Below are 24399 nucleotides of genomic sequence, written 5' to 3' on the forward strand. Positions count from 1 at the left end.
CCCTATTTTTCACACCTTGGTTTTTTTTTAAGATTCTGTATTTTCATAGATTGTTTATAATATTCCCCTTTCATTGTTTACAACATTTTTTCAACGAAAATGTTTATTAGCTTTCTGTTAACATTGATTGGGAGCTCGTTCTACACCCTCTTCAGATACAGTTTATTGAAAGGCTTGAATGTTGTCAATTTTCAAGACTAATTAATTCAGCAACTGTTTCACTTAAAGACACCATTGATCGTCTGAAACGATTCCCAGTTCTTAATAAATCTGGAAGCAATCTTAACATTATTCCATGTGCTTAGAATAATACGTCCATGATGATAAAATAACAATTGTGAAAGTAATAGTATTTATACAGAATATTAAGTTTTATGATTTGTAAATCTCTGCTTTCAACTGGCCTTAACTCTTTTTTAAAAAAAAAACTAATTTGAGGAAATTGCCGACATCACTTTTTTCTTGCGGAAAACCACTTCATGAATCAATCGTGATATACTGAAATGCCTATTTAAAAGTTATTTAAACGTTTTGTATACAAGAACTGTCTACTGCTCTATAGAAGAAGATGCTGCATTTAAAAGTTAAGTGAATTTTCGATTGAGTTATTTCCCCCTGCGTATCACGTGATAAAAGTCATAACTCTTCTCGTGGACAGCGTCTGGGTTCCATGGGCCTCTGGTCTGGTCTCGCCTTGTTCTCGCGATATATTGAGGAAAGCAACAGAAACATGTAAGAGGGGAATATTCAGTGGAGCATACAATGACCTGATGTATGGCCGGAGCTACATTTGCAAATGGCCACTGACACTGTCTGTAATCTTAAATTAAGACAAAAGTAGTACAATATTTTTATTAAAATGAAAAGTAACTGTGGTAGTATGAAACTGAGAAAATTATCTCGCTTCACAAAGCACTTCAGTAATGGCGCAAAACCTATAACTGACATTAAAAAAATAATCAGTAACATGTAATATAAATTGTGAAGCGCTTTTCAATTTTTAAATTGCTTTAATAACAGCATCTTGCAATTGTTCCCCTGGTATACAGTGATTATACCCTGCTACTTGAGAAAAGATATGCGCGTAATGCTCTGTGGTTTTCAATATAATTTTCAGCAGCTTGTCAAACTTCAAAAATTCCTGGGTTTGGTTTTCTGGGTATGCATTTTATTCCCTTTCAAGATATTTTGCAATGTGTATGTGGTACTCATTGAGGTTTGAGAGAATACCCCGTGAAACACAAGTAATTTTTATGATTTGCGAAGCCATTTATAATTAAAGCAAATTAATGAGGAGAACTTCAACGAAATTGTCAGCATTCAATTGGTTTTAAAATCCAAGTGTGTGTTACTTGACTTAAAGAAAATAAGCTTTCAGATGCCCTGCACTTTAAAAGTCAAAAATAGATAATAAGATATTCATCGGCATAGAGACCAAGTTGAAATGTATTAAAGCAGAAATGTCTCTCCTGAAGCACGATAAAATACAGTAATAAGCAGTTCTGTAATGTCAGTATATTCATTTTCTCCATTAAAAATGTAATTTTCTGGGAAATATTTATGGTCTGGCAAGACTGGTAAGAACCAATCGAATCGGGACTGACTTTAAAAAGATAAAAACAAAATCTTGTGGTCGACATGAGTAATTCATCTTCGAGTAAAGCTTTGTCAGGAAATGTTCAGTTCATCCGCACGTCTGCTAGTTGTTCAGTCAGGTGGGTGACGTCACAGGACGAGGTCAAAGGACAGAGAGCGCATCCCGGCCAGATAAGTACCATAGCGAGGTTCCCTCCGAGCCTTTCGACACTCTGTAGTGCTAGAAGGGAAATGGCATTCAAGGGGCAATTTTCACAATTTTCGAGCTGCTTTAATTTGCCCAGCGCGGCACAGCTTTTACCTCAACTAAATTAATATCAAAAGACTTTGAAAATGTTGGTCGCTGGTCCAGTTCCTTGGTGGGGGATGGCAACACTTCAGTGATGGCGTATGCTTGACACAGGAACCAGACGATGATGATGGAACCTCGATGATGGTGTGCTAGATAGAGAATGAGACAAGATGTTAAAGGGCTTTACTCTTTCTTTCAATGAGACGAGACTCCTCACTGCTTCAGCTTGTGCATCCTAAGGTTGTGCTGCCTTCTCAATATTTTCTAGTTTTGGGGGTTTTTTTGTTTTTTTTGTTTTTGTTTGTTTGTTTTTTGTTGGTTTTTTTTTTTTTTGGTCAGTAATTTTCGTACAATTCCTAATTTTATAGCTAGTAATCTTTATGGCGAATGCTAAATGTATATAAAGGTTTCTGCTTATTCATACTGTTCTTTTCAGTAAAGAATTATCACTGTCATCATCATCAGCGGCATTGTCGTCCCTCCTCTACTCTTACCAGTTCTAGCGCGTGACCGCAGTACATGCATTTATTTTCAAACACTAAGACTGTTCACCTTCGCTCCTCTCATTTGATGAATTGTAGCACCAAGACGAAGGAAGCTTGGTATTGATTGGCTATAAACTGTCCTGAACCCATCCAGTTAGAAAATTAGCCGCAGCTTTTCCCGCGCATGCGCACGGCTTTCTCTCGTGTTGCACGTGCTCAACAAGGCCGCTATCTGAGAGTAACAGGGCCTGGCGACACTATAAATAAGAGAATTGAGAGCTGAAATAATGCTCGTTTTTCTTTCCAGGCCAGACGAAGTTGCTGGGTGAAGGTGGAGGGATGATTTATACACTCGTTCTATGGCTTCTAAAAATGCCAGGGATTGCGCAGAACGACACAATGTAATTTGCCTGACATCCACTGGGGAAGGAAATATTTGTTAAAGAAAGAGCGTCCTTGTGCATGCTGGAATTTCTTTATAACTCCAATTTTTTGAAGCGTTGAAAACAGCCGCTAAACCACTTTCAGAGTGTTTTGAAATGCACAGCTGTGAAACTGCCATTGTCAACACACTCGCCATCGTTTTATAGGAAAGGTAACATAAATTTGAAACACTCGAGCACCTTGGGGCAGGAGTTCTTTGTTTATGGCACAATTCACAGATCTCGTCCTGAAAACTTGCGATCGGTTTATTTGCTTCTTAAGCTGGTCACAGAATTGCCATTGCCAGACAGCTGGACCATCTGTAGTCGCTTCAGGGCTGGTTATGAAACACTGTGTTTTATTTTCCAACTGAAGCGAAAAGTACTCAGTTTAATTACTGAATTTGTATATATACCAAGATTATGTGAGAAAATACCGGACGCGACATGAAATTATTCAAATGTTTCTTTAATTAGCGTATGAGTGCGCACGCGCGTGTGTGTGTGTGAGAGAGAGAGAGACTGACAGACGAGTGAAAGAGAAATATTTCAAAAGGCTATTGTTTTTTGTTTTTTTTTGTCACACAGGATCACGATTTTATCGAGATGGAGATCAAGCTAGGAATTCTCCAGGTAAGTTGTCGCAGTGCGGTCCTGCTCTACTTATCTACCTGAGATTTGCATTTCCTTCCATCGCTTCCCTTCATCCGTTAAAAGGACGCGTATGGGGTTGTCGATGCAGTGTTTGATGGAAACTTTGACATGCATGACAGTTGAGTATCGATGTTTTCATTTCTTAATTTCCCTTTCTTTAATTGACAACATCAGCGTTTTTCCTGCTTGTCCTACTCAGCGCGTGTCACGTGCATGGCTAACAAGACAAGGGAGAGACCACTTGAGTACCTGGGCCTCACCGATGCTCGTGTATCGTCTTTCTCGTTATCCATTACTTTGCTCTGGGATTGTCGACAGCTGCATGGCTGTCGGTGCTTTGCACTCTCAAACTGTTAATACGCTTGTGATTTGAACACACGGAGGCTGTTGTGAGTCTCGACTGTGGAGAAGTGCAAGAGTTCTTTGTCTCTACATACAAGGATGTCAAGAACAAGAAAATACAAACAAGGCTTGGCTGAACACACCTCACACACATTTGCATAAAGATTGGTTACTGCTGTTTAGTTTCTTTGTTTAACACTAGTGAAGCACGTGCTGACTCTTAAATTTGTTCCATAAATTCAAGTTGTAACCGTCTGTACTCCTCTTCGGAAATTAAATCCCAAATCCAAAGGATGAGAGGACGCGAAAGTGTATGGTAACTCACTTGTGTCACAGCTCAGGTTCCTTGTCAAACATGTCTGTAACAGTCATGTGCACCCCTGTAAAATTTCAACAGGTCCAACAGGTAAGTTAAAGTTCTGGCCAAACGACAAACCCGTACAGTACAGAAGCTTTATTCGGGAAATCACTTGACAATAACACGAGTCCTACACAAGAAACCAAAGTCCAGGAGCGAAACGCCGAAATTGCCATGGAAATGGAACAGGAAATTTATAGCTTTCCAGTGACGGCAACTACAGTGAATATTTCTCATTGACAAACGACTTTGTTTTAAAAATACATGCAAGTATGAATCATAGAAGTATATATGCCATTTGTCTAGTTCTCAAATTGGAGTTGTAGACACGAGTTGATCCATCTTGTCCACAATTCACACATGAGTTATCTGATTCTCTAAATGTTTATCAGAAAAGAGTGAGAGGAAACACAAGCCTCCATGTTTTTCAGATAGCCGAGGCGCTCAGTCACCTGCACAGCACGGAGCAGCTTATTCATCGCAACGTCAACCCTCAGTCCATTCTGCTCACCTACCGCGGCGTCTGGAAACTCGCCGGCTTCTACTTCGCCGAGAAGATTAAAGACGGCAAGGTAAGCAAGTCCCTGCTTGTTACTTCCCAAAGAAGATGATGAAGTTGGTGTATTTCTGTCTTCTACCTCTCTAAGAACTTTGAAGATGACAAAATACAACCCTAACCACTGCTGCGCATAGAAGATTCCAATTGATGAGGTAAGTGAGTTCATGGCTTCTACTTCATTCAGAGGGCAAAGTGAGTAACTCTTTGCTTCTACTTTGTGGAGAAGATTGGATCTGGACAAGGTGAGTCCGTGACTTTTACTTTGTTGAGAAGATAAAAGATGACAAGCGAATTTCAGTCTATATAAAATCCCAAAATTAAAGATCGTAAAGGTGAGTATTCCTTGAGCTTTGCTTTTGCCAAAAGACATTTAAGATTAAATGTGGGCGATACCGTGGCTTCTGGCTTTGAAGATTAGTGATAGCAAGGTAAGTCCATCGCTTCTCTTTTGTATAAGATTTGTTTATTATTTACCTAGTCTTTGTTGTCTCTTATTCCTTTCCGTAAGCTTCCGTTTTAATTCTCATTGTTTTAATTTTAATAAATAAACAAAAATATTTAGAACGTTCTTGGGTACTGGTAATGAACTTGTCTTAGATGGTACCTTCCGACAAAAACTACTTTCAGTGAAAAAAATAGCAGTGTTCTCTCACTTGTTTTTTAAGCTCCTCTTCCTATCTTCTCTGAATGTTGTTGTTGATGATCTTTCAGACAAACAAAAGCGTATTTGTGTCATTGTCCTAAGGACTGATGTGTTAAGTATTCATCAAAGTTAATTACCTTCGACAATAGCAGTAAAGTTCAATTTATCTGAGCATAATTTCGCGAAACATACGAAGTAGTTACCCGCAGGAGTGGTCTGTTCCACCTATCCGTGTCTGTGCGAGACATCACGTGAAATCACGTGAAAATAACGTTAGCAAGGAAAACACGGCGCTAGCGTGTGGCAACGTCTCGGCTGCCCCTAGCAACGTCTGTGACACACACCCAGTGGCAGTTCCTGTGCTTTCCATTCCCTCATTCCGTCTCTCTAACTCACTTACTCTGCTTCGCTCTGCATTTAGAAAAAAACAAGAGGGAGAATAATGTCTGAGCGGAGAATCTCCGAAGGAGCAAGTAGACTGTAACAGGTTTTCAATCGATCAAGGAAAGCAAACTCTTTCTTCCAGGGTACGTAACCTGTGCACAGGACACAGGAAAGCGTTGGTGCCTTGCGGGTAGTGGGGAGGGAAACTAGGACGTGGAATGTGGTGCTGGTGATGGTGCTGGTGCTGATGCTGGTGCTGTTGATGGTGTTGAAGATGTCCACTTCCACGACTTCGTGATCTTTGCCTTGATTTGTCCAAGTCACGATGAGAGAAATGTCGAAGATAGCCAGAGGAGAAACAAAAGGAGAAACATGCGGAACAATAGCAAGATGTTGTTTCTGGTTTTTCCATCTTCTCTGTATCTGCTCTCCATTTCCTTTCTTCTTCTTCTTCTTCCTCCTCTTTCTCTTTTTCTCTCTTCAGTCTTTATTCGTTTTTTTTCTGTTATTTGTTCAATCCTAATTCTTTTTCTCATGTGTACTCCCACATTCGTCTTTTCCCCTTACATCTCTGTCCTTGGCGCTTTCAATCCACTTTTTCTTCCCTACTTTTTTCCATGGAGTGGTGTGGCGTGGTAGGTAGAGGGAGAGAGAATGAGAGCAACTGTGTGAAAGAGAGAGAGAAGCACCCACTTTCTCTGTCCCTGCAACTGAGTAACGGCCCGACTGCAATCTGATCAAGCGTCGCAAACTTAATTCTCGTCTTAATCCTCATCGATCTTTCTTTTACCAGGCTTCCTCCTAGCCTCTCTCCACAAGTTCACACTGCGCCATGTTAGTCGTTGTCGACTAACAAGACAGGCCAGCCGACGGACGCAGGCGAACTGACGAACGGATAGATAGATGAATTGATGGATGGATCGATCGATTGATTGTTTTTGTAATGAGACTTGAAGTCTCCATAAGATGTCATGTCTGAAGGATGTATTGCGACTGAGCTGAAGGATACAACGTAATAGGAGATGGCTGAAGGACACCACGTAGTACCACAAACTTGTATTACTCTACTCCTTGCAGACTACTTGTTTCAGTTAACTACTAGAACGAGGCAGATGTGTACAAAACTTCCGGTTTAGTCTCATTTATTGTTTAGGCTAGCCGAGACTAACAGCAGAGAACTTCCCAAGAGGTTAAGCGTTGGTCTCGGCAGACAGACATCAGTCCACCTACACACGTCCGTGGCAGTACGGCATGAAGGACACAACGTAGTACGGCATACGTGAAGCACGTGACATAGTGTATCGTCCTGACAGACGTGATTTAATGATGAGTTTTTACAGGATGTTACACTGTGCTCCGTACCAACGACTCTATTGTGACCCAGACCTTTAGGGTAGGACACAACATGGGTCATGATACCCAAAGGACAGAATGCTCATTACCTCAAGGACCTGACATAGGTCCCACTAATTCAAGGACATAGTGTGTCCCACTTGAAGGCCAGGACAGGACAGGACAGGACAGATATCCTCGCACTTAATTCCGCTGTTTACACAAGTGTCGCCGTAGGAGACCGGCGGCCAAATTGCGCACTCGGCCAGCTGACCTGCGCCGTCCACAGTCATCAATCTGTCTCCCATTGAACAATCATCCTTCTCCTCCGCGATAGCACTTATGCTGTCGAAATCATTTCATTCATCGCATAAATCACTTTACAAACAGCCTCGTAATAATCAACAATATCTGCGCCTTGAGCTGCAAATACGGTTTTGCTCTCTCTCCTTCTTTCTCTCTCTCTCACACACACACAGGCGCGCGGGCATGTCGAGACATGCCATTTATATTGCATTTGCACTGGTTCCATCAATTTCCTGGCATGAAAAGTGTCAGTGAATTTTGGCTGCAGCCAGCCCATGGGACGGTAACCACGGACCTGAAGGATAGAAGATGTCGGAGGTAACTATACTTTGGGGTCTGGGAACTCTTTTTCTCAGTCTCTCTCTCTCTCTCCCACTCCTTCCCCCTCCGACACATCATGCAAACTACACTCCACGACTAACTTACCAATTCTCAACGTGTATGAGTATACACCCTCATTCTTACGCGTGTTTGCTTTGCGCGCGCGTGTTTGTTTGTTTACGAGGGTGTGAGGGCATGCATTTGTGCATCAGTCGGAGGAAGGGAGGGACCTGTCACAGCACAAGCAATCTTTTTCCAGGACCTCCCCCCAATAAATAAGCTCACAAGAAGTCATCATGGGCATTCCTGATTAATCTCACGCACGAGAAAGCGACAAAGATGCTGGGCAGCGCACGCGCCTTGGCGATGGTGGGACAACTCGAGGAAAAAAGAAAAGAAAACAGAAATTGTAGCCGCTTTCCATGCGTAATGGCGGAAATATTGAAATAACTGCGGTGTGTACGGAGCTTCTGCAGAGGGAATCAGCATTAGCTATCATCCTTCTCGGCTCGAACCCGCCGCACGAGGGCGCTGCAGTGGTGGTGACAGCTACGGCAGAGCCGGTCGTTCTAGTGGTCAGGGGAGGCTATTAGGATGTTTTATGAAAGCACCGGAAGTGCCGCGCCTTTGACAGTGCGCATGCCTTGACTGAGAGAAAGGAGCGTTGCTTTATTGTTTTATCGGTTTAGCATCTAGGGGAGGGAATGGAGTTGTGGTGGAAGTTTCTCTCCCCTGTTTAGAGACCCTCTCGCTGCGTGTGATGGAGTTCTTAAGCGAAGGTTTATTGCAGCCTCCACCAAACATAAATTAATGATGTGACTAGTGACTAGATTGCTCACCACCTTCCTTCTCCTCCTCCCAAGAAAAATACTGGTTGGAGGGTTTCCCTGTTGCCTGAATGGTCGTTCTTTGCATTTTTAAAACATACAATTAGGAGAATTTTTCAGAGATGAATAAAATGATTTAAGCGTGGAAATGCTTCAGAAGATGAACAAACATCTAAGTCTCCTACACTAGTTTTCGAAAGTTTAAGTCCGAATGACAAAGTTCAAAATAAATGATATCGTGCATTCCTCTTCACTGACGTCTGAAATCATGTAACAAACTCAACCAATCAGAAGCTTTGTCTCAATGCTTCTCCCATCGTGAATAGTTTCAATCCAGCTGGTTATTTTTTTCCTTTCTGAAAGAATACAGAGTGTGCCAAGGCTCCAATAACCTTTCCTTCATTATCACCTTTTCCCAATCTTTAGCAAAACGTTAAATAATAGCAAAAAGGTCAGCGGGGCATCAATCGGAAAGGTCGGCGGCCATAATGATGCAAGTGTCACGTTACTGAGAATTATCTCCCTGAAAATGGGTTTCTTTGTGTGATCAGTCAATTCTTTCAGAGTTCTTGAAGACTACAAATTGTATCTGATTGTTATACATGGTAATGAAACAGTATCTTTGCATCTACAATACTATCAACATTCTCATGAGTGTCGTAAAGCTGGAAATTTTTATGTGTCTGTGACAGTTTCCATCACCGCTCATACAATGAGAAATTCCCTGTGTAGAAATATTCCTACTTCCAATGGCGAAGTTATATGACATATATGACCAGGGCCCAAGTTATTCAGCAAAAGCTTTGCCGGCCAGCCCTGACATTCACCATCATGGGAGATAGTTATGATTCAGATGCACACTGCTGCCCTCGGGTCACTTTACCTTCACTCAAGACTGACAGCCCCTGAAAGCCCTCTGCCATAGCTGTAGACCAGTGATGGGAAACCTTCTTCCTCCAGAGGGCCATTTTGATATTTATAACATCATTGGCGGGCGCTACAAAATTATTTACTCAAAAATTAGCCGACTGTATTTGGTCAAGTTGTAGTTTCGACACAGTGGGTTAACACTTTTGCAGCCTGTACTCTCCCAGCCTGCCTGGCACTGCTGTTCCCTGAGTCACCATAATCCACCTTTTCCTAATTAGGTGCGAGAAAAACATGCTCTGCTTCTATGAAAAGAATAGCAAAACAACTTGTTGGAATCTGTAAAATATATGTTCCTAGAGGAGACAGAGTATATAGAAGAAAATCCACTTTTTTTGCTAATGCAAAATTTGTTGTTCGTGTCTGTGTTTAATGAATTTATGGAACTTCCAGTCTCACCTACCGTTGACTTGGTCGGCCCATACACACACAAACCACAAACTCAAGAAATAAACGGAGTTCTGTTGCTGTGTAATGGTCTCTCTTGTGTCACGTGGTCGTAACTGAGATGAAATGATTGGCCTCAAAGTTGTGTGCGGCGTTGGAACCTGTTGTCTGGATAACCAGCTCGCTTACTGTCCACTTCTGAATGATGAACGACTGAGGCGACAAACTGGCTTCACTCTCAGCCTCTCCAGTGTAATTACACTGACTATTTTTTTATCGTTCGTCGCTCTGATTGAATAGTTTGAATAAACAGCTCTCCCGTTGCTCTGACCGGCGGTTACAAATCAGGGGCGACGGGCAAGGAGATTTAACGGTACATGGACCATCCTGTTATTACTTCCGGCCAGCATGTTGCGATCACACTTTTAACATTTCCGCTGTTATTTATGTGCGTCTGGAGTCTGTGGATACTGGCATTGTAGGAGAGATTAATAGAACATGGAGAATAATGAGGTGGGAGAGAAGGAAGGAGGAAGAGAACTGCCGTTTGGGTTGAGTAACTAAGGTTATAGACATGTCAGAGTTGGCGACCCTGTACGCAGAGAATGACCAACATCTAGACGGCATCTGCACCAAAGGACCCCGATCTTCAATGAAAGAAAGAAAAAATATATGGAAATGTTTGTCTCCAATAAGTGCTTGTTATTTTAAGATGTAGTCTTCATGGGTTACATCTGGCGGGCTGTAGTGTATCCCAGCGGACACCACAATTACTACCTTATCTTCGCTTGCCAGCCCCAGCGTTCCGTGGGGTCCCCAACTGCACGACACCTGATTACTCCCGCTGCCGGTCAGAAAGCAAGGTTGGCACACAGTCGTCAGGAGAGCGGTTGCCTATAATCACCAGAATGGCGGCCAAGATTGCCTCAGTCGCTAGCAGGGCGGCCATGTTGCCTCACTGTCGATGGTGTCCAAGGCGGCGTGCAATCGGCGGTGGGGTGGACACAGGAGGCCATACTTGGTGCAACCCCCGACTGCTAATGTCGCTACTCTGTCAATGTCGGAGCTGTCTTGTCTCACACTTGTTAGCTGTTACCACTTGCTGCATGTCGCCTCGGCAAAGATTTCCCCTGATACGTCGACTTCTTGGGTGTGAGTGTCGGGAGTAGTCTTCGTTTGTCTTTATTTTGCCTTCCAATCTCCTCACGGCCATCACTGGTGATATTGCTCTGCTGTGACACCAGTGAGTCCTCGCTAAAGGCCCTTGTACACCACTGCAACATTACCCGCTTCTGTGAGTTCTTCTGCCTTCAACTCCTTGATGCTGGCTTAAGGTTCCACCTTTTCTTTGGTCTCAGTAACGTTTAGACCTCAGACAGGTATCCAACTGTGCACTCGACCCCTGGACGTGGGGAATCAGTTTTGCTGTGGTCAACAACAACAAGGATGATGTCTGTGACCGACGCTTCCGTTGCTGTACACAGGACAGAGGTTCTCCACCAGACCGGCCTGTAAGTGGGTTACAGGCTTGACGTGAATATCCAGCCAATACTGTCAGTGCGTTCATTTTGACTGCACTTAGTTTTCATGCCATGAGATCGTCCAGTTTTATATTTGTTGTGTCCGCGGAAGCGCTTTGATCCTCCCTTATAACCATGGGAGTGAGAGCGGACTGCATACTATTACATTAATTTCCGTGGAAGAATGAGTCTGATATGGTTGATGTTTGTTTCTGCGCTCATGACCAGAGATGTGCGTGCTCCTTGGTGCAGAACAAGCGGTGTTTGCTTTTAATGCCTGGCGCTCCAGGATGCTGTCACACGATGATTTTTTTAATCACATTGGAGGGTTTTAAACTGCCTGCACGCGCAGAACCCCATGATTATATTTGTCTGCCTTGTCCCTCTCCTCACCCTGATAAGTTGCTGGTGACTGTGATGGTGTTTATATGGGTGCTGCCTTGTTATTATTTCTCCATATCTTTTACTGCTTCATTCATTCCCCTTCTTATGCTTCTCCTGTTGCTAGGGCAACCACCGTCCTCACCATCCCCCTGCTCTGATTTTTCTCGGTCCTTCCTTTTGCTCCGTCTGACCGGCCAGCTGGTTGGCGGGCTGGATAGCTGATTTGGTGACTGATTGACATCTTAACGTCCCTTCTTTTCTCACTTATTCAAACTCGGTGACTCCCCCCTTATGGGCAAGCTTCTCCCCCATCACGTGAAATGATGAGCGTGGACGCGGGCGCGTGATAAAAAGCTAGCCTTATCCTCGCGATCAAAGTGTGTGCATGGAGGGCAGGCTGGCCCCACAGACGGCAGGCTAGCGCCACGCTTCTGGAAATCGCCAAACAAGGGAGGTGAGGATGGGGAAGGGGCTGCGAGATCGATTGCCAGACAATGATTCCAAATCCGCAGATCCTGGGCTACCCAACGTGGTGCTGGCGTTTAAAATAAAACAGAAATTTAAAAAAAATTAGAACTTTGTGTTAAAAAAAAAAAAACAAAAACGGGAGAGAAGGAGGGATAAAAGAGGTTGTGTCATTCCTCCTGCTCACCTGTTTGATTAATTTCGTGTATCATTCATTTGTCTGGGAAAGGGTCGTCCATGTTTATGTTGCGTGTTGGAAGTAGCATCGGAACGTGTTGCCCAAGGTCCGAGGGCGTGTGAAAAAGACGAGACAGACAAAGACCGAAAAAAAGAAGAAATTAAAGGCATGCGAGGGTTTACACACGGACACACGCACAAATGCCGTGTTTAGTGGGCAGTCACTATTGCGCCTCGTTATTGTAAATGTTTGGAAGAAAAGAAAAACTGAAGACTGCCAGGGTGGATGTTACCTGGCCGTCGACCCTGAAAATTATTTCTACGATTACATCCAGGTCTGTTGGCTCTTGCCTCCTCAAAACTTGTAGAATGCGATGGACGGAGCACAAGAACCATCTCTTTTAGAATTCATTGATTTCTTTCCTGATTAAAGAACCTGTCCAAAGTCTTTGCACCTCGGATTCAATCATTTGTCAACAACTAAATGAATTCAGTTTCCTAATATTAGTCGGAGGTATTTGGGGGAGAAAAGTGCTGATATAATATCTCTAAACTGTAACAGAAAAAAACCATTATTGTCCAAGTTCATCTTTCATGTTTGCAATATTGTAATTTGAGCACTTTTATATTGCCATTAGACTTCTTTTGACACAAAATTTAGTAACGATCAGATAGAGCTTTAGCGAGAGTAAATAAACTAAAAAAATTAGATTTTTTTTTTTGAAATGTTCTATTAGTATCTCCGTTTATACTTAAAGATATTTTATTATTTATTAACAAACGAGTACGTGGCTGCGCAAGCCACACATGTATGCTACCACGCTCAAGACAAAGGGACATCACTCCAAAATGATTGGGAAGAGTAGACAACACTTTACGGGACTGGGAAGTTGGCGACCAAAGGACAATGATCATCGCCGTCTTCCACAAAATGGCCGCCAGGGTCCCGCTTCCAGAGCCCAGCAGACGAGGACTCGTCCTTCCAGTCCGCAAAAGAGTAGACACAGCTCGCACAAGCACAGGAAGATGTTGAGGGAGGTAATTATTGACGCTGGCAATAAGTCCCTCCCCAGGGGCCGATAGTCCCAGCTCCCACGCCCTTCTGTTCTTCACTCCCCCCGAGGATCTAGACTAGAAAGTAAATGAAACCCGATGTGCAATAAAGACCCACAGAGACGGTACTGTCATGGCGGGTAACAAGGGCTGACGCGGACTATAAAATATTGTCAGGAGGGGAAAGAATTGTCAGCCCGATGTCATCGCCGTGCTTTGAATAGACACTCAGCAGCGACGGAGCGTCTTAATGAAGAGCAGACAACCCATCCACAACGGAGAGAGTTAAGGGGGAGGGGCGGGGGGCCGATGGAGGCTAGGGGATGCGTCTGTGTACAAAAACAGCATCACCGTCGGCGACTGCAACCAAGGGGCTGACAGGCAGCCCACACACCAGAGTCGACCGCAGTGTCGAGATCGCATCGCGGAACCAAAACTTGAAGCGAACTCGACTCAGATGTGCAGACGACACGGAAACCGTTCCTCGGGGCAATCAGTCCACGGACAGAAAGATGGAGCGCTCGAGGACATCAGTAACCTCCACGCAACAGAAGCTGGTACCCGGTATACGTCGGTAAAGGGACATCACTGTTACTTCACATCTTTGGTTCCTCAAGCTGTGAAGACCAAAGACCCTTTGGGATTTATTTGTTTAAACTAACTGTTCAAGGAAAATAAGTTATTCATTCTGTTCTAAGCTAATTCTAGGATTTTTACATAACTGAAATTGGTCAAACCAGTATATTAAAATAAAATAAATAACTGCAGCTGTTTACAGACGACAAACTAAATACCAAGCAGAAGGGTGTTCTCCAGCTGCCATTAAAATATCCTGAACTGTTGTTGCTAAATGTACATTTATATACATTTATATACCGCTCTGTCCTAACCCTAAGCTCATGCCCTTCGTGGTGACACATTAAACAATATTCACAGGACATTACACATTGCCGTAAACGTTACAAATCACATCAATTTCAACATTGTAAAGAAAAATAAACTTCAAAAATGAAAACAGGTGAAAAAGTAGCACCACTGTGAAGACATCTTTCCCTCAACCTTTGGAAGTCACTGAGCCACGGGGTGAATGACACGCGAGAAGAACTCACAGACCTTCTGCTAAGTGACTGAAAAAGAGGTCTTTAAATATTTTTGTCTTGATTCTAGAGCAGTAGGGAGACAAGTATTCCTAGAAATAAGAAGTTGCCTGTTTGAAATGAACTGAGCGAGAAGGGGCAAGGAAGGGACAGAGGAGAGCCTGGGAAAAAGCAACAGTAGGAGTGCAGAGAGTTTATATTCTGTGCGGGTTTATGCAGGAAGCCAGTGAAGAATGCAGAAGAGGCTTTGCATGATCTGGTTTACTTCATTGATGAGGAGGGATGTAGAGTTGTGGAGTTCGTTAACAAAACACAGAGCCTTTGCCAGGCAAGAGAAAAATACTGCAGTCAAGTTTTTATGAAACAAAATGAAAGACGTGTGAGAGAGACTCCAGACTTCAGAAGTGTGTGTGAGAGAGAGAGAGGGAGGGAAGGAGATGAAGGGGGAGGGGATTGAAAGAAAAGTTTGATGGAGGGCAATGACCTTGCGAGCTCCAAATATGCAAATTTGCAAAAATCTGGGAGCAAAGTTCAATGTAAAAACAAAACTAACCTCTCAGAAAAATCAAGGTTTCTGACTAAAGAACTAAATGGAACTTCAGTGAAGACTACACTGACTGATGTAGGCATTGAGTCCAGTAACGTGGATTTTGTTTTGTTTTTTGTTGTTGTTTTTTTTTTTTTTTTTTTTTCTGCTGCCTTTCCAAACGTCTGACAGCCAGCTTGGCAGTTCTTCACCTGGTTCAGCTCTAGTCCCTTAAGGTGATTATCGCAAGGAGTACTTTTGAAAAGATCCTCGTGTCTAAACCAGGCTGGCTTGCTCTCCCGGGAGATGTTAGGTGAGCTCATGAGGCTTTCCAGGATTTGGCCTCGATCTGGTGGTACTCTCTGGCCTGGCACTTGGCACATGTCATGCAGATTATCCACTTCGGTCACCTGGTCCCAACACCAGAGGCCTTTACATCTCCTTCACTGGTCACTTCCACCGTTCAAATCCGCCGAAGGATGCAGATGCTGTGAGAGACATTTGCTGCCTGGACGCGTGGTTGCTAGGGGAAGGGGAAGGACCCAGGAAAAAGATTCCGCTCGTTTTTCTTCTCGTTCTTTGTCTCGTCCATGTCGGGGCTGTTGACATCCTCTAACCAATCTCCGGTGCCTTGGACTACAACGGTTTGCTTTTGCACAGACAGGCTCTGCTCGTCAGTAGGCTTCGTGGCCTGGCGCCTCGTGAACTTGTCGGACCTTGACTGCTGAACAGTGAAGCCCACTTCTCACCGGACAACTCGCCAGTAAAGCCCGTCCTACACAGTGCGACAAAGTAGAGTGAAACAGTCCCGCAAAAATCTAGTCTGACCGTGCGAATAATCAAGTGAAAATAAAAACTGACATTTTGAAACGGAAATTATATTTCTATATTTGGTTTCGAACTGAATAACATATTCTCTGTAGATAAAATATTTAAGCCCACATTTTTTTTTTTTTTGTACTCAGCGCAGAAGAGGATGCTTGAGCAGAGTTTTTTGACCAAAATAAAAAAAAAGAAAAACTAAACCGACTCTCCGTAGCAGACGACCGGCTTTTCACTGCCTGTCTCATTCGATTTGATCGACCCGTGTACAAAGCCAGACACCACAATTATTAAAAATCTTTTGCTTGAGGCTTCTGGGTTAGGAATAAGAAAAAGTGAGTCTTTTACACGCCTGCTGAAGCCGTATGATGCTCCCACTTAAAGCGCCAACGAGCACGTACACACGCACACACAGATGGACTGGCAGGCAACTCCTGTTCTCTTACTCACACACATACACACACAGGTCAGAGGAACGAATGGGTCTGACGATCACTGGGGAAAACCTCAGGATAGACCCTACATGTGATAGAACTTGGTGAACCAGTATGTAGTCAGCTTACCAAATGTGATGTCAGATATAGATGTACACCTGCCTCTTCAACCGTGAAGTAAAAGATAGACAGCAGTCCACAAAAAAAAAAACAAAAAAAAAAAACAAGCAACGGGAAGAATCAACTTCAAGAATTAAAAAAATTCGAAAGTACTGCGGCAGGCCATCCCAAACATTAAGTCAGTGCATCTCCCAACCAGTTTCAATATGGCGGTTTGTCGGCTTCAAGAAGAGCCAGCCAGACTCTGTCCTTTAGTTTCGGATCAGTGAGCTCGGTTTTTCAGCGCATCCAACACGTGCAGCACGAGCGGCACCCGGCCACATCACGTGAAGTCACACGTGCGCGAATCTCAGTCGATTTGGGCAACAGGAAAAGTCTGATGACAGCGACTTGGGCGCCAGCCTTGCTACAACCGCCAAAGTGATGGGTCGTGGTCGTAGAGGGAGGTGGTGGTGGTAGAGGTGGTGGTGGTGGTAGTGGTGGTGGTGCTGGTGGCGGTGGTGGAGATGGAGGTGGTTAGTGGCAGTCCCATTATCGACGGCTGGGAGACCTAGAGTCCTGGAGTGTCGGCCAGGACCATTAAAATGATATTTCGCTGCAACCAGGGCGGGCACTTCAGCGGTGGAGAGGAAAGGAGAGGCGGCTGGCCGCAAGAGCTTGGTGCTTACACTTCTAATCAATATGTATTCTGTTAGCCGCTACACATTGCGGGTACATCGTCTAATGCTGCTTCCTTCTTTGCCGTTTTATTTACTGTTTTACTGTCTTATTTACCTGTGTGGGCGTTTATCATTTTCCTTTCCAGCCTGTTAGCATCATTTACTTGTTTGTCAATATTTTTATTAACTTAGTCGGTCACTGCCTTTCCTGACATTCTAATTTTGTTCACAAGCTGGAGATAAAGCAGTGCAGAGGGAGGGATAAATCACTGTCGCTCCTGTTTTGATGTTACTGAATAGCAGACATTTAAATTATTTACTCCCTGTTAAAAAAAAAACAACAACAAAAAAACAGCAAAAAAAAAAAACGACAAGCTCGTGAATATAGCGATTGAAAAAAATATTTTTTGATTAAAAATAATGCAGTTCAGTTTTACTAGTTCTAAGGTTCACAAGGCTCATGCAGTTAGAGAAAATATTTTTGTGTCACTTATCAGATTTGTTTAAATATGATGAAAACATAGAATAAATAGTATACAGAACATCTTCATGTCCCTCAGTTAGATATATATTTCATCATATTACAGCGAAAAGAAAAGTAGAAAGGAAGTGTCCCCTTCCTCCCTTATTATACCACAACAGAAATGTCTTGAAGACGGACATTTTTTGCAAATCCCTGGTGACAGATTGGAAAGTGAGATATATCTATTAAGGGAAAAGGTTTGGATTTAATTTGTCAAAAATAACTTTTTTCAAACGAGAAGCGGTTTAAATGATAATTTCGTCGAAGAACGCTGGCATTGCAAAAGGGTGTATAAAACATTTGTGTGCAACATCTATTCTTCGTTTATAATATTAAAAACTTTTTAAATTCAGCTGAACATTAAAATATTTGTGCAGATAAATATAAAATCGAAAGCAGGCTGAAGATCTTGATGATCAAATATATTACCTGCTTGTTTCATATTTATATTTTTAATTTGATTTCCTAAATGTAACAAATAAAAGCAGGTATTCCACACATTCCATTGTCTGGGTACAGAAGAGGCAAAGATGTAAATTCTGTAGTTGAATATGGTGTAATTAATTGTGATAAGTCTAAGTAACTTAAAAAATTTTAAATGATGTAGGCATTCATTGTTCGCCAAATTTATCTCTCTTTTTTTGGCAATATTATGATTTAAGCACTTTTGTGTTGTTATTAGACTTGTTTTTCTCCACATAAAATTTATTGATGAGAACGATTGGTGCTGCATTTTCTTAAATGACGATGGGATAGAGCTATCGCGAGAGTTATTAAACTGGAAGAATTATTTTCAAACAGTATTTTTGAATAATATTATTTAATAAAAATATCTGAAATTGTGTTCAAAGAGGCAAGTGAGGACGAATCGAAGTCGCAAGAGAAAACTACTTGCATTTAACTTACAGAGCTATTTATTACGAGAGGAGCAAAGGTCATATCTACTAGTCATCTCTCCTATCATCAGCATGTTTCATCTATTAACAAACTAGCACACGCATGCGTGCACACACACCTCTACGCAGTCACACGCACACACGCACACACGCACGCACACATGCACACCTCTACGCAGTCACACACACCTCTGGCGTACCTCCGTAAGCTAATTAGCTCTCTCAGTTGTTAACACTGCTAGCTCCCTCCCTACAGTTGTATCTCTCTGTCTGCAACTAGAGATTGACGGGGAAACGCAAGCAGTGGTTGTCACCTCCTCCGTGGTCCAGAAGCTAACAGGCGGGAGCCCCGATGAGCGGTTTGCACGGGGTCACACGGGGTCAGCCACGGTAACCTCACGCCGCTGGCCTGTCATTACGCGTCCCCTGATCATGTTTGGCCAGCGAGGGGCCTCCTTCATCAGCGGGGCAAATACTGCGGCTCAAAGGATGGCACCCCTTCATTTCGCGAGCTTTACCGCACCATTGAGAACTCCATTAAACGCTGAAATTGCTGCCGTGTCTTCCCCTCCACCAGACCGCCATCCCAGAAAGAGGCTTAAGATTTTGGCCACGCTAAAAGGTGACGAGCGAGGCTTACGTCCTCCTGACCACATTTTGCACCATCATTTTTGCTCTCTGCTTCCAGACGAGGTCTTGTCTAACCATATTAGAGGGTGTATGGGTGGGTGGCTTGAGCTTTGTTGAAGAGCTGCAAACTTTGATGAACATCACTTTAAGCGCGTTGTCACGTGCCGGCACGCATCCGCGTGCGTTTATATCTGTGCGTGCGTGCGTGCGTGTGCGTAGGTGTCCGTGGGGGATGGTAGCTGGGAGGAGGGTTGCAGTTTTAAGCAGTCATCCCTGTAACACACAGCTCGCAGGGAAGCAGCAAAGTTGTGGCTGTTTGTGCCGCGGAGGACAAATATTGGTACAGCGGGCACTAAGCCGCGTTCAGCGCCGCCTAGCGGCCCGGCTCCCGCGGTCCTCAAGCACCATTGTCACGTGACCGACATTTGTTCCGCCGTGCTTTTCCCACAAATTTTAGCGGTTGTCTTCTCGGGGTTGAGCTTATGGAAGTTTCTGGAGCCTGCGCCATCGGGTAACTTTTTCTCGCCTCCCACCCGGAGGACGTCACGCGTCCCCAACATCCTCGCTCCCTACTTTCTTGGATCCATTTCGCACCTTGTAATGGTACGGCGGTTTCCTTTTAAGGTCTTGAGGACAGCGATTTCCCAGCGCTTTAAACAGCGTCCGGCACTTCCGGTTAAAGCCTCTGTTCTGGGAGGCCTGGTCCTCCAGCCTCTTCCTCCTGAACTATTTGAGGTCTCCTGACGGCAATAAACTTTTTAGCGCTCTTAATGGCTTCCGTCTGAATATCTTGCTCTCCCAGGTCGTAGGTCCGATGTTCTGAATTGTTTTCTGGTCAAGCTCTTTAGTTTCCAGAATTCTCTGATGCTTGCTATGGTCACCTGATTTTTTATAAATCGTAAAATCATAGTGTGGAGATGTGTGTGTTGGGGGGTTGGGGTGTGAGTGTTCGCGCTTGAGCACTCTATGTCCTTTGTCTGTTCCTAATTTTAGCATGACTGCTTTTTTTTCTACCGGAAGATCCTAGATTATGACTAAACTTGCTGAACTATGTTTGTGTGTAGTTGATGTATTCTGGATTTTTCATTATTTAACTCGTTATAAATTATTATCCGGGCTCGATTTTTTAAACACTACATAATGTTACGGTTTGATTACATAATCTCTGTAAGCTGCTCTTTGATCTCTAGTGCACTGAACACTAACAGCCTGTCAGAAGAGACATAACTCTGGCAACGGCAGTTACCGTTCCTAGTACATCCCGTAGATGACTTCAAACCTCTGTAGCCGTGAATACTCGCTTTTCTGTGTCTTTCCTTGTCACAATAACTTCTACCAAAAACCATTTCGTGTACTTGAGTGGCACCCACCTCTCTCGTCTTGACAAAGTTTCGCCTGACGCCCTTTGAAGCTTTCAACCTGACTTGTGTCCCTTTGTGTGTCGGCATGTAAATAGTCTGCCCCTGGCATTTGCCGCTCTCTCGTTACCATGTCATGCCACGGGCAACTCTCTGTTCGAGCTCTGGAGCGTGCTGGTCCCTTGAAAATCGATCTGGAAGCTGGCGAAAATTGGCAGCAAATGAGCGCCGCCTCAGGGGTCGGGTGGATTATGATGTAATCTTAGGCCGAGCCCCACTGAGAAACACTCCTGCTTCCTTTCATCTCGCCACCACAGACTTGTCAACTCCTTGTTTCAAGGATCATGGGTGGAGTACGGAGATTGCCTAAGATAGCAATTATGGATTATCTGCTCTAAATCGCAGTCTTTGGGATTAAACTTTGGTCGTTTTCTCCATGATAAACTGTGTGTCAACGTCTTTGTCAGTCTTATTATCTGTTATCATTTGCTTTTCGTCTGAGCGATAGACAATAGTGTTTACCTTAACAGCTTAACCTAAATAATACATAATTGTGTTAGCAGCAAAATATTGTTAAACAAAAAAAGAGGAAAATAAATAGAATTGTTCTTATTGAGGGAAGCACAATAAAACAGTAATAAACACTTAACAAATGAATACATGGAGATTACAGATATCAAATTATTACCAATAACGATATTTGGTGATTTTTTTTTAAAGTCATGAGGACCACGTTGATAATGTCTTGACGACAACGAGGAGGAGAAGGAGGAGGAGGAGAGCACAAGAGTTTGTCTATATGGAGTTTAACCTCATACAAGATGTGTACACAGCTTGCTGATGTTAGTATCTCACAAATGCCACTATTTGTGTGCCTGTGTGCAGGAGTCGTCTCCAGTTCAGCCGTGGACCAACAAGGTGCCCAAGATGGCGCAGCCTGACCTCAACTTTTTGCCACCGGAAATGCAGCTGGGACGCACTTGCTCGCCTCTCTCGGACATGTTCTCCCTGGGCATGGTGGTGTGCGCCATCTACAACGCCGGCCACTCCCTCATCGCCGCCGACCACAACCCAAACCTCTACGTGAAACAGCTAGACCAGGTGCACCATCTGTACTGCCGTCCCTTACAAACTGTGTATCCCTACAATTGTCCTTTAATAAGGCTACATAGCCAGTCGGGTAGTTTGGTATTCATAGCATGCACGCTGTCGAGCCTAATTACATCTGAACACACTACAGATTATTCTTTATAAATATTATAGTACACTTTTTTGAGTATTGTGTCTGAATAATTTTTAAACTTTATTTATTTATTCTGCTTCGGTGAATAACTCTAGACAATTTTTTTTACCGTGTGCCATATGAAAAACAAGGTCGACCCTTGTTCCACTAAAGGGAGATTACTGATGGTAAGCACCCTCTCACACGTGCCAGACACGACACCCCGTGTTACCGATACCCGTGGTGATTGAACAGCCAGGACGGCGACACGAAAACATTAAAAAGCCAGGACAAAATCCGCTTTGTAGGTTCTCCTCGTGATCCTATCGTACACAGATGCGAGCGTGAGAAGTTAATCGATCAGAAGCGAATGTTGTGGCACTCGGGAGTGAGGTAGGGGAGTGGAGGAAGAGAACACGAGGATGGATGGGATGCACACAAAAAAATTGGCTCGAACACAGGGCAAATCTATTAACTAAGCCCTCGACTTTCGGGCACAAAAATGAGTTGTTTCGTGGTGGTGCAAAACTACACCTTGGTGATAAGTGCTCTCCCCTTCTCTCTATCTCTCTCTCTCTCGCCTTCGATCATCAGAGCTCCAGCGCCAATCCCAGATTGTGGGGAAGCTGGCCTTTGTGCGCTGTGCAGCAGGTGGTCATCCATATTCCGGAGCTGCGTGTCTCTGCCAGAGATTATTGTTTTTATTGTCAGTGATGTCCACGCCATGTCTGCGACTTCCGCTGTGGCTTGCTGCAGGGCTGGCTTTCATGTGGAGGCCATAACTGACTTACAGGTCAGACAAAGCGATAACCTTTATCTTTAGTGCAACACGAGAGCTTGTTGTAAACGTTCCAGGGTCTGTGGTCAGTCTGCAGGACAAAGATCGTCTGCTTACACAAAGGTTTTACGGTAAAGTTAGTCGAATAATCGTTGCGGAGGTTTGACTACACTATCACTTATCTTTTGCAAAAAATGTTTGTATTCCTCAGATTAGACACTGCATGCATTCGGCACGGGTGGTCCTTCTGGAAACAGGTGACCACGGTTTTACTTTTTTGCGTTTATTTATTGAATTACATATGGAGTAATTTAAAACGTGGGAAGATTAAAAATTTCAGCCCCGTGTCTCTTCAAAAGACGACCAGGAAGGCAATTTTCCAACCGTCACGTGACCTCAGTCCTTGATTAAGGACCAGAGAGGCACTTTGCCACCCGTCACGTGACCCCAATCTTTACAGACCAGAGAGGCACTTTGCCATCCGTCACGTGATCTCGGTCCTTACAGACCAGAGAGGCGCTTTTCCGTCCGAGTGTCCTGCTTCTTTAAACGCTCTGATGGATCGTTCATGGATACCGGAGGGCGGTCCTGGGTGGGTTGATAAGGGTGGGGGCGGGGAGGAAATCTGACGACGCAAGAAGCGTGGTCCGTCTCGGCGTATCAGCAAGCTGCGTTTCCATGGCAGCGGTCCCTGTGGTGCTGTCAGCCCGGTTCCTCTTCCCTGCCCAGACCAGACCAGGAGCTCGTCTTGATGGTCGTATTAACAGCATCCAGAGAAGCAATCACACGACCTGCCTCGCTGTGAATGGGCTGACCTGGCTTTGCCTGACCTCCGGAGAGGAAAGCTGGTTATGTTCACGTGGTCTGCTGAACACCATCAACGGAGATGTGTGACTACATCGAGGCGATGCAATTTATGACCTGGCTTTACCTTTACCTTTTATGTTTTTGTTTATTGCTTTCTACAACTGCGAATAAAGAGCGTAAAACTCAGCCAGCATGTTATTTGTGTATTTTATATGTAGTCAGCAGCCATGATATAACGTAGCAAAGCCTACCTAGAGTTGCATCATCATCAATCATCAATATCAATCAATCAATATCAATCAACCATCCATCCACCCACCAATCCATCATCCATCATCATCATCATCATCATCATAACATCAAATTCCGATGCAGGATTATAGGAAGTGTAGGATTAAAATAACAGACTGGAGGAGAGGGGGTAGGAGGCTGAGTACTCATACACAAAAGAAACAGCTTCTTGTACCTGTGTTTTTACCTGTAAGGACGACTACAGGACTGCAGTAGGTGTGCTCTGTCCACCCATCAGCGTCCGATCGAGATGGAAGAGAGTCTGATACCGAGGCGATTAGAGGTGCTGCAGACGGAAACAGGTTTTCCCAAAGGGGAAGTAGAAAATTGATAGGATAGCCCCGCCCTCCGCGTGACGCTGGTTATGAATACAGGAGGCGGAAGACCTTGATTAATGCTAATACAATCGCCAGGGTTATCTTCCTTTAGCCAGGGAATCGTCTAATTTGCTGCCTGACTCTCCTCTCGTCACAGCTCAACACAAACATCGCTTCTTTGTCAGCTCTGATTGCGTGCGTGCGTGCGTGCGTGCGTGTGCGTGCGTGTGTCATGTGTCATGTGTCGCAGCCAACTTGCGCCTGGTCTCTTGTGTCACAGTGAGCCTGTCCTCGGTCTCTCGTGTTGCCCTGAGCCTTGCCATGGTGTATCTGGACCTTGAGCCTGTTTGTGTGTGGTTGCAGATGCACGACATGTTCGGGGTGGTGGCCCACAAGATGCCCATGGCGCTGGTGGAGCCGGTGGAGAAAATGATCAACAAAGACCTCCGCTATCGACCTTCTGCTCACCTCTTCTCACTTGTGAG

General features: G+C 44.1%; 1 protein-coding gene across 6 annotated transcripts in view; it reads left to right on the forward strand.

Moving 5' to 3' along the window:
- Window positions 1-24399, forward strand: part of LOC112573993 (SCY1-like protein 2) — a 102153-nt gene that overhangs the window by 63190 nt on the left and 14564 nt on the right. For all 6 annotated transcript variants that reach the window (XR_003101320.1, XR_003101319.1, XR_003101321.1 and 3 more), the window contains exons 5-8: window positions 3384-3428; window positions 4581-4721; window positions 21385-21600; window positions 24278-24394. Coding sequence is in view for 3 of the 6 variants with exons in the window: in XM_025254759.1 (XP_025110544.1) it covers window positions 3384-3428; window positions 4581-4721; window positions 21385-21600; window positions 24278-24394 (519 nt within the window). In the remaining 3 variants the exon portion in view is untranslated. The remainder of the gene's footprint in view (window positions 1-3383; window positions 3429-4580; window positions 4722-21384; window positions 21601-24277; window positions 24395-24399) is intronic.

Source organism: Pomacea canaliculata, linkage group LG10 (genome assembly GCF_003073045.1).
Source record: "Pomacea canaliculata isolate SZHN2017 linkage group LG10, ASM307304v1, whole genome shotgun sequence".
In the NCBI taxonomy this organism is placed as follows: domain Eukaryota; kingdom Metazoa; phylum Mollusca; class Gastropoda; order Architaenioglossa; family Ampullariidae; genus Pomacea; species Pomacea canaliculata.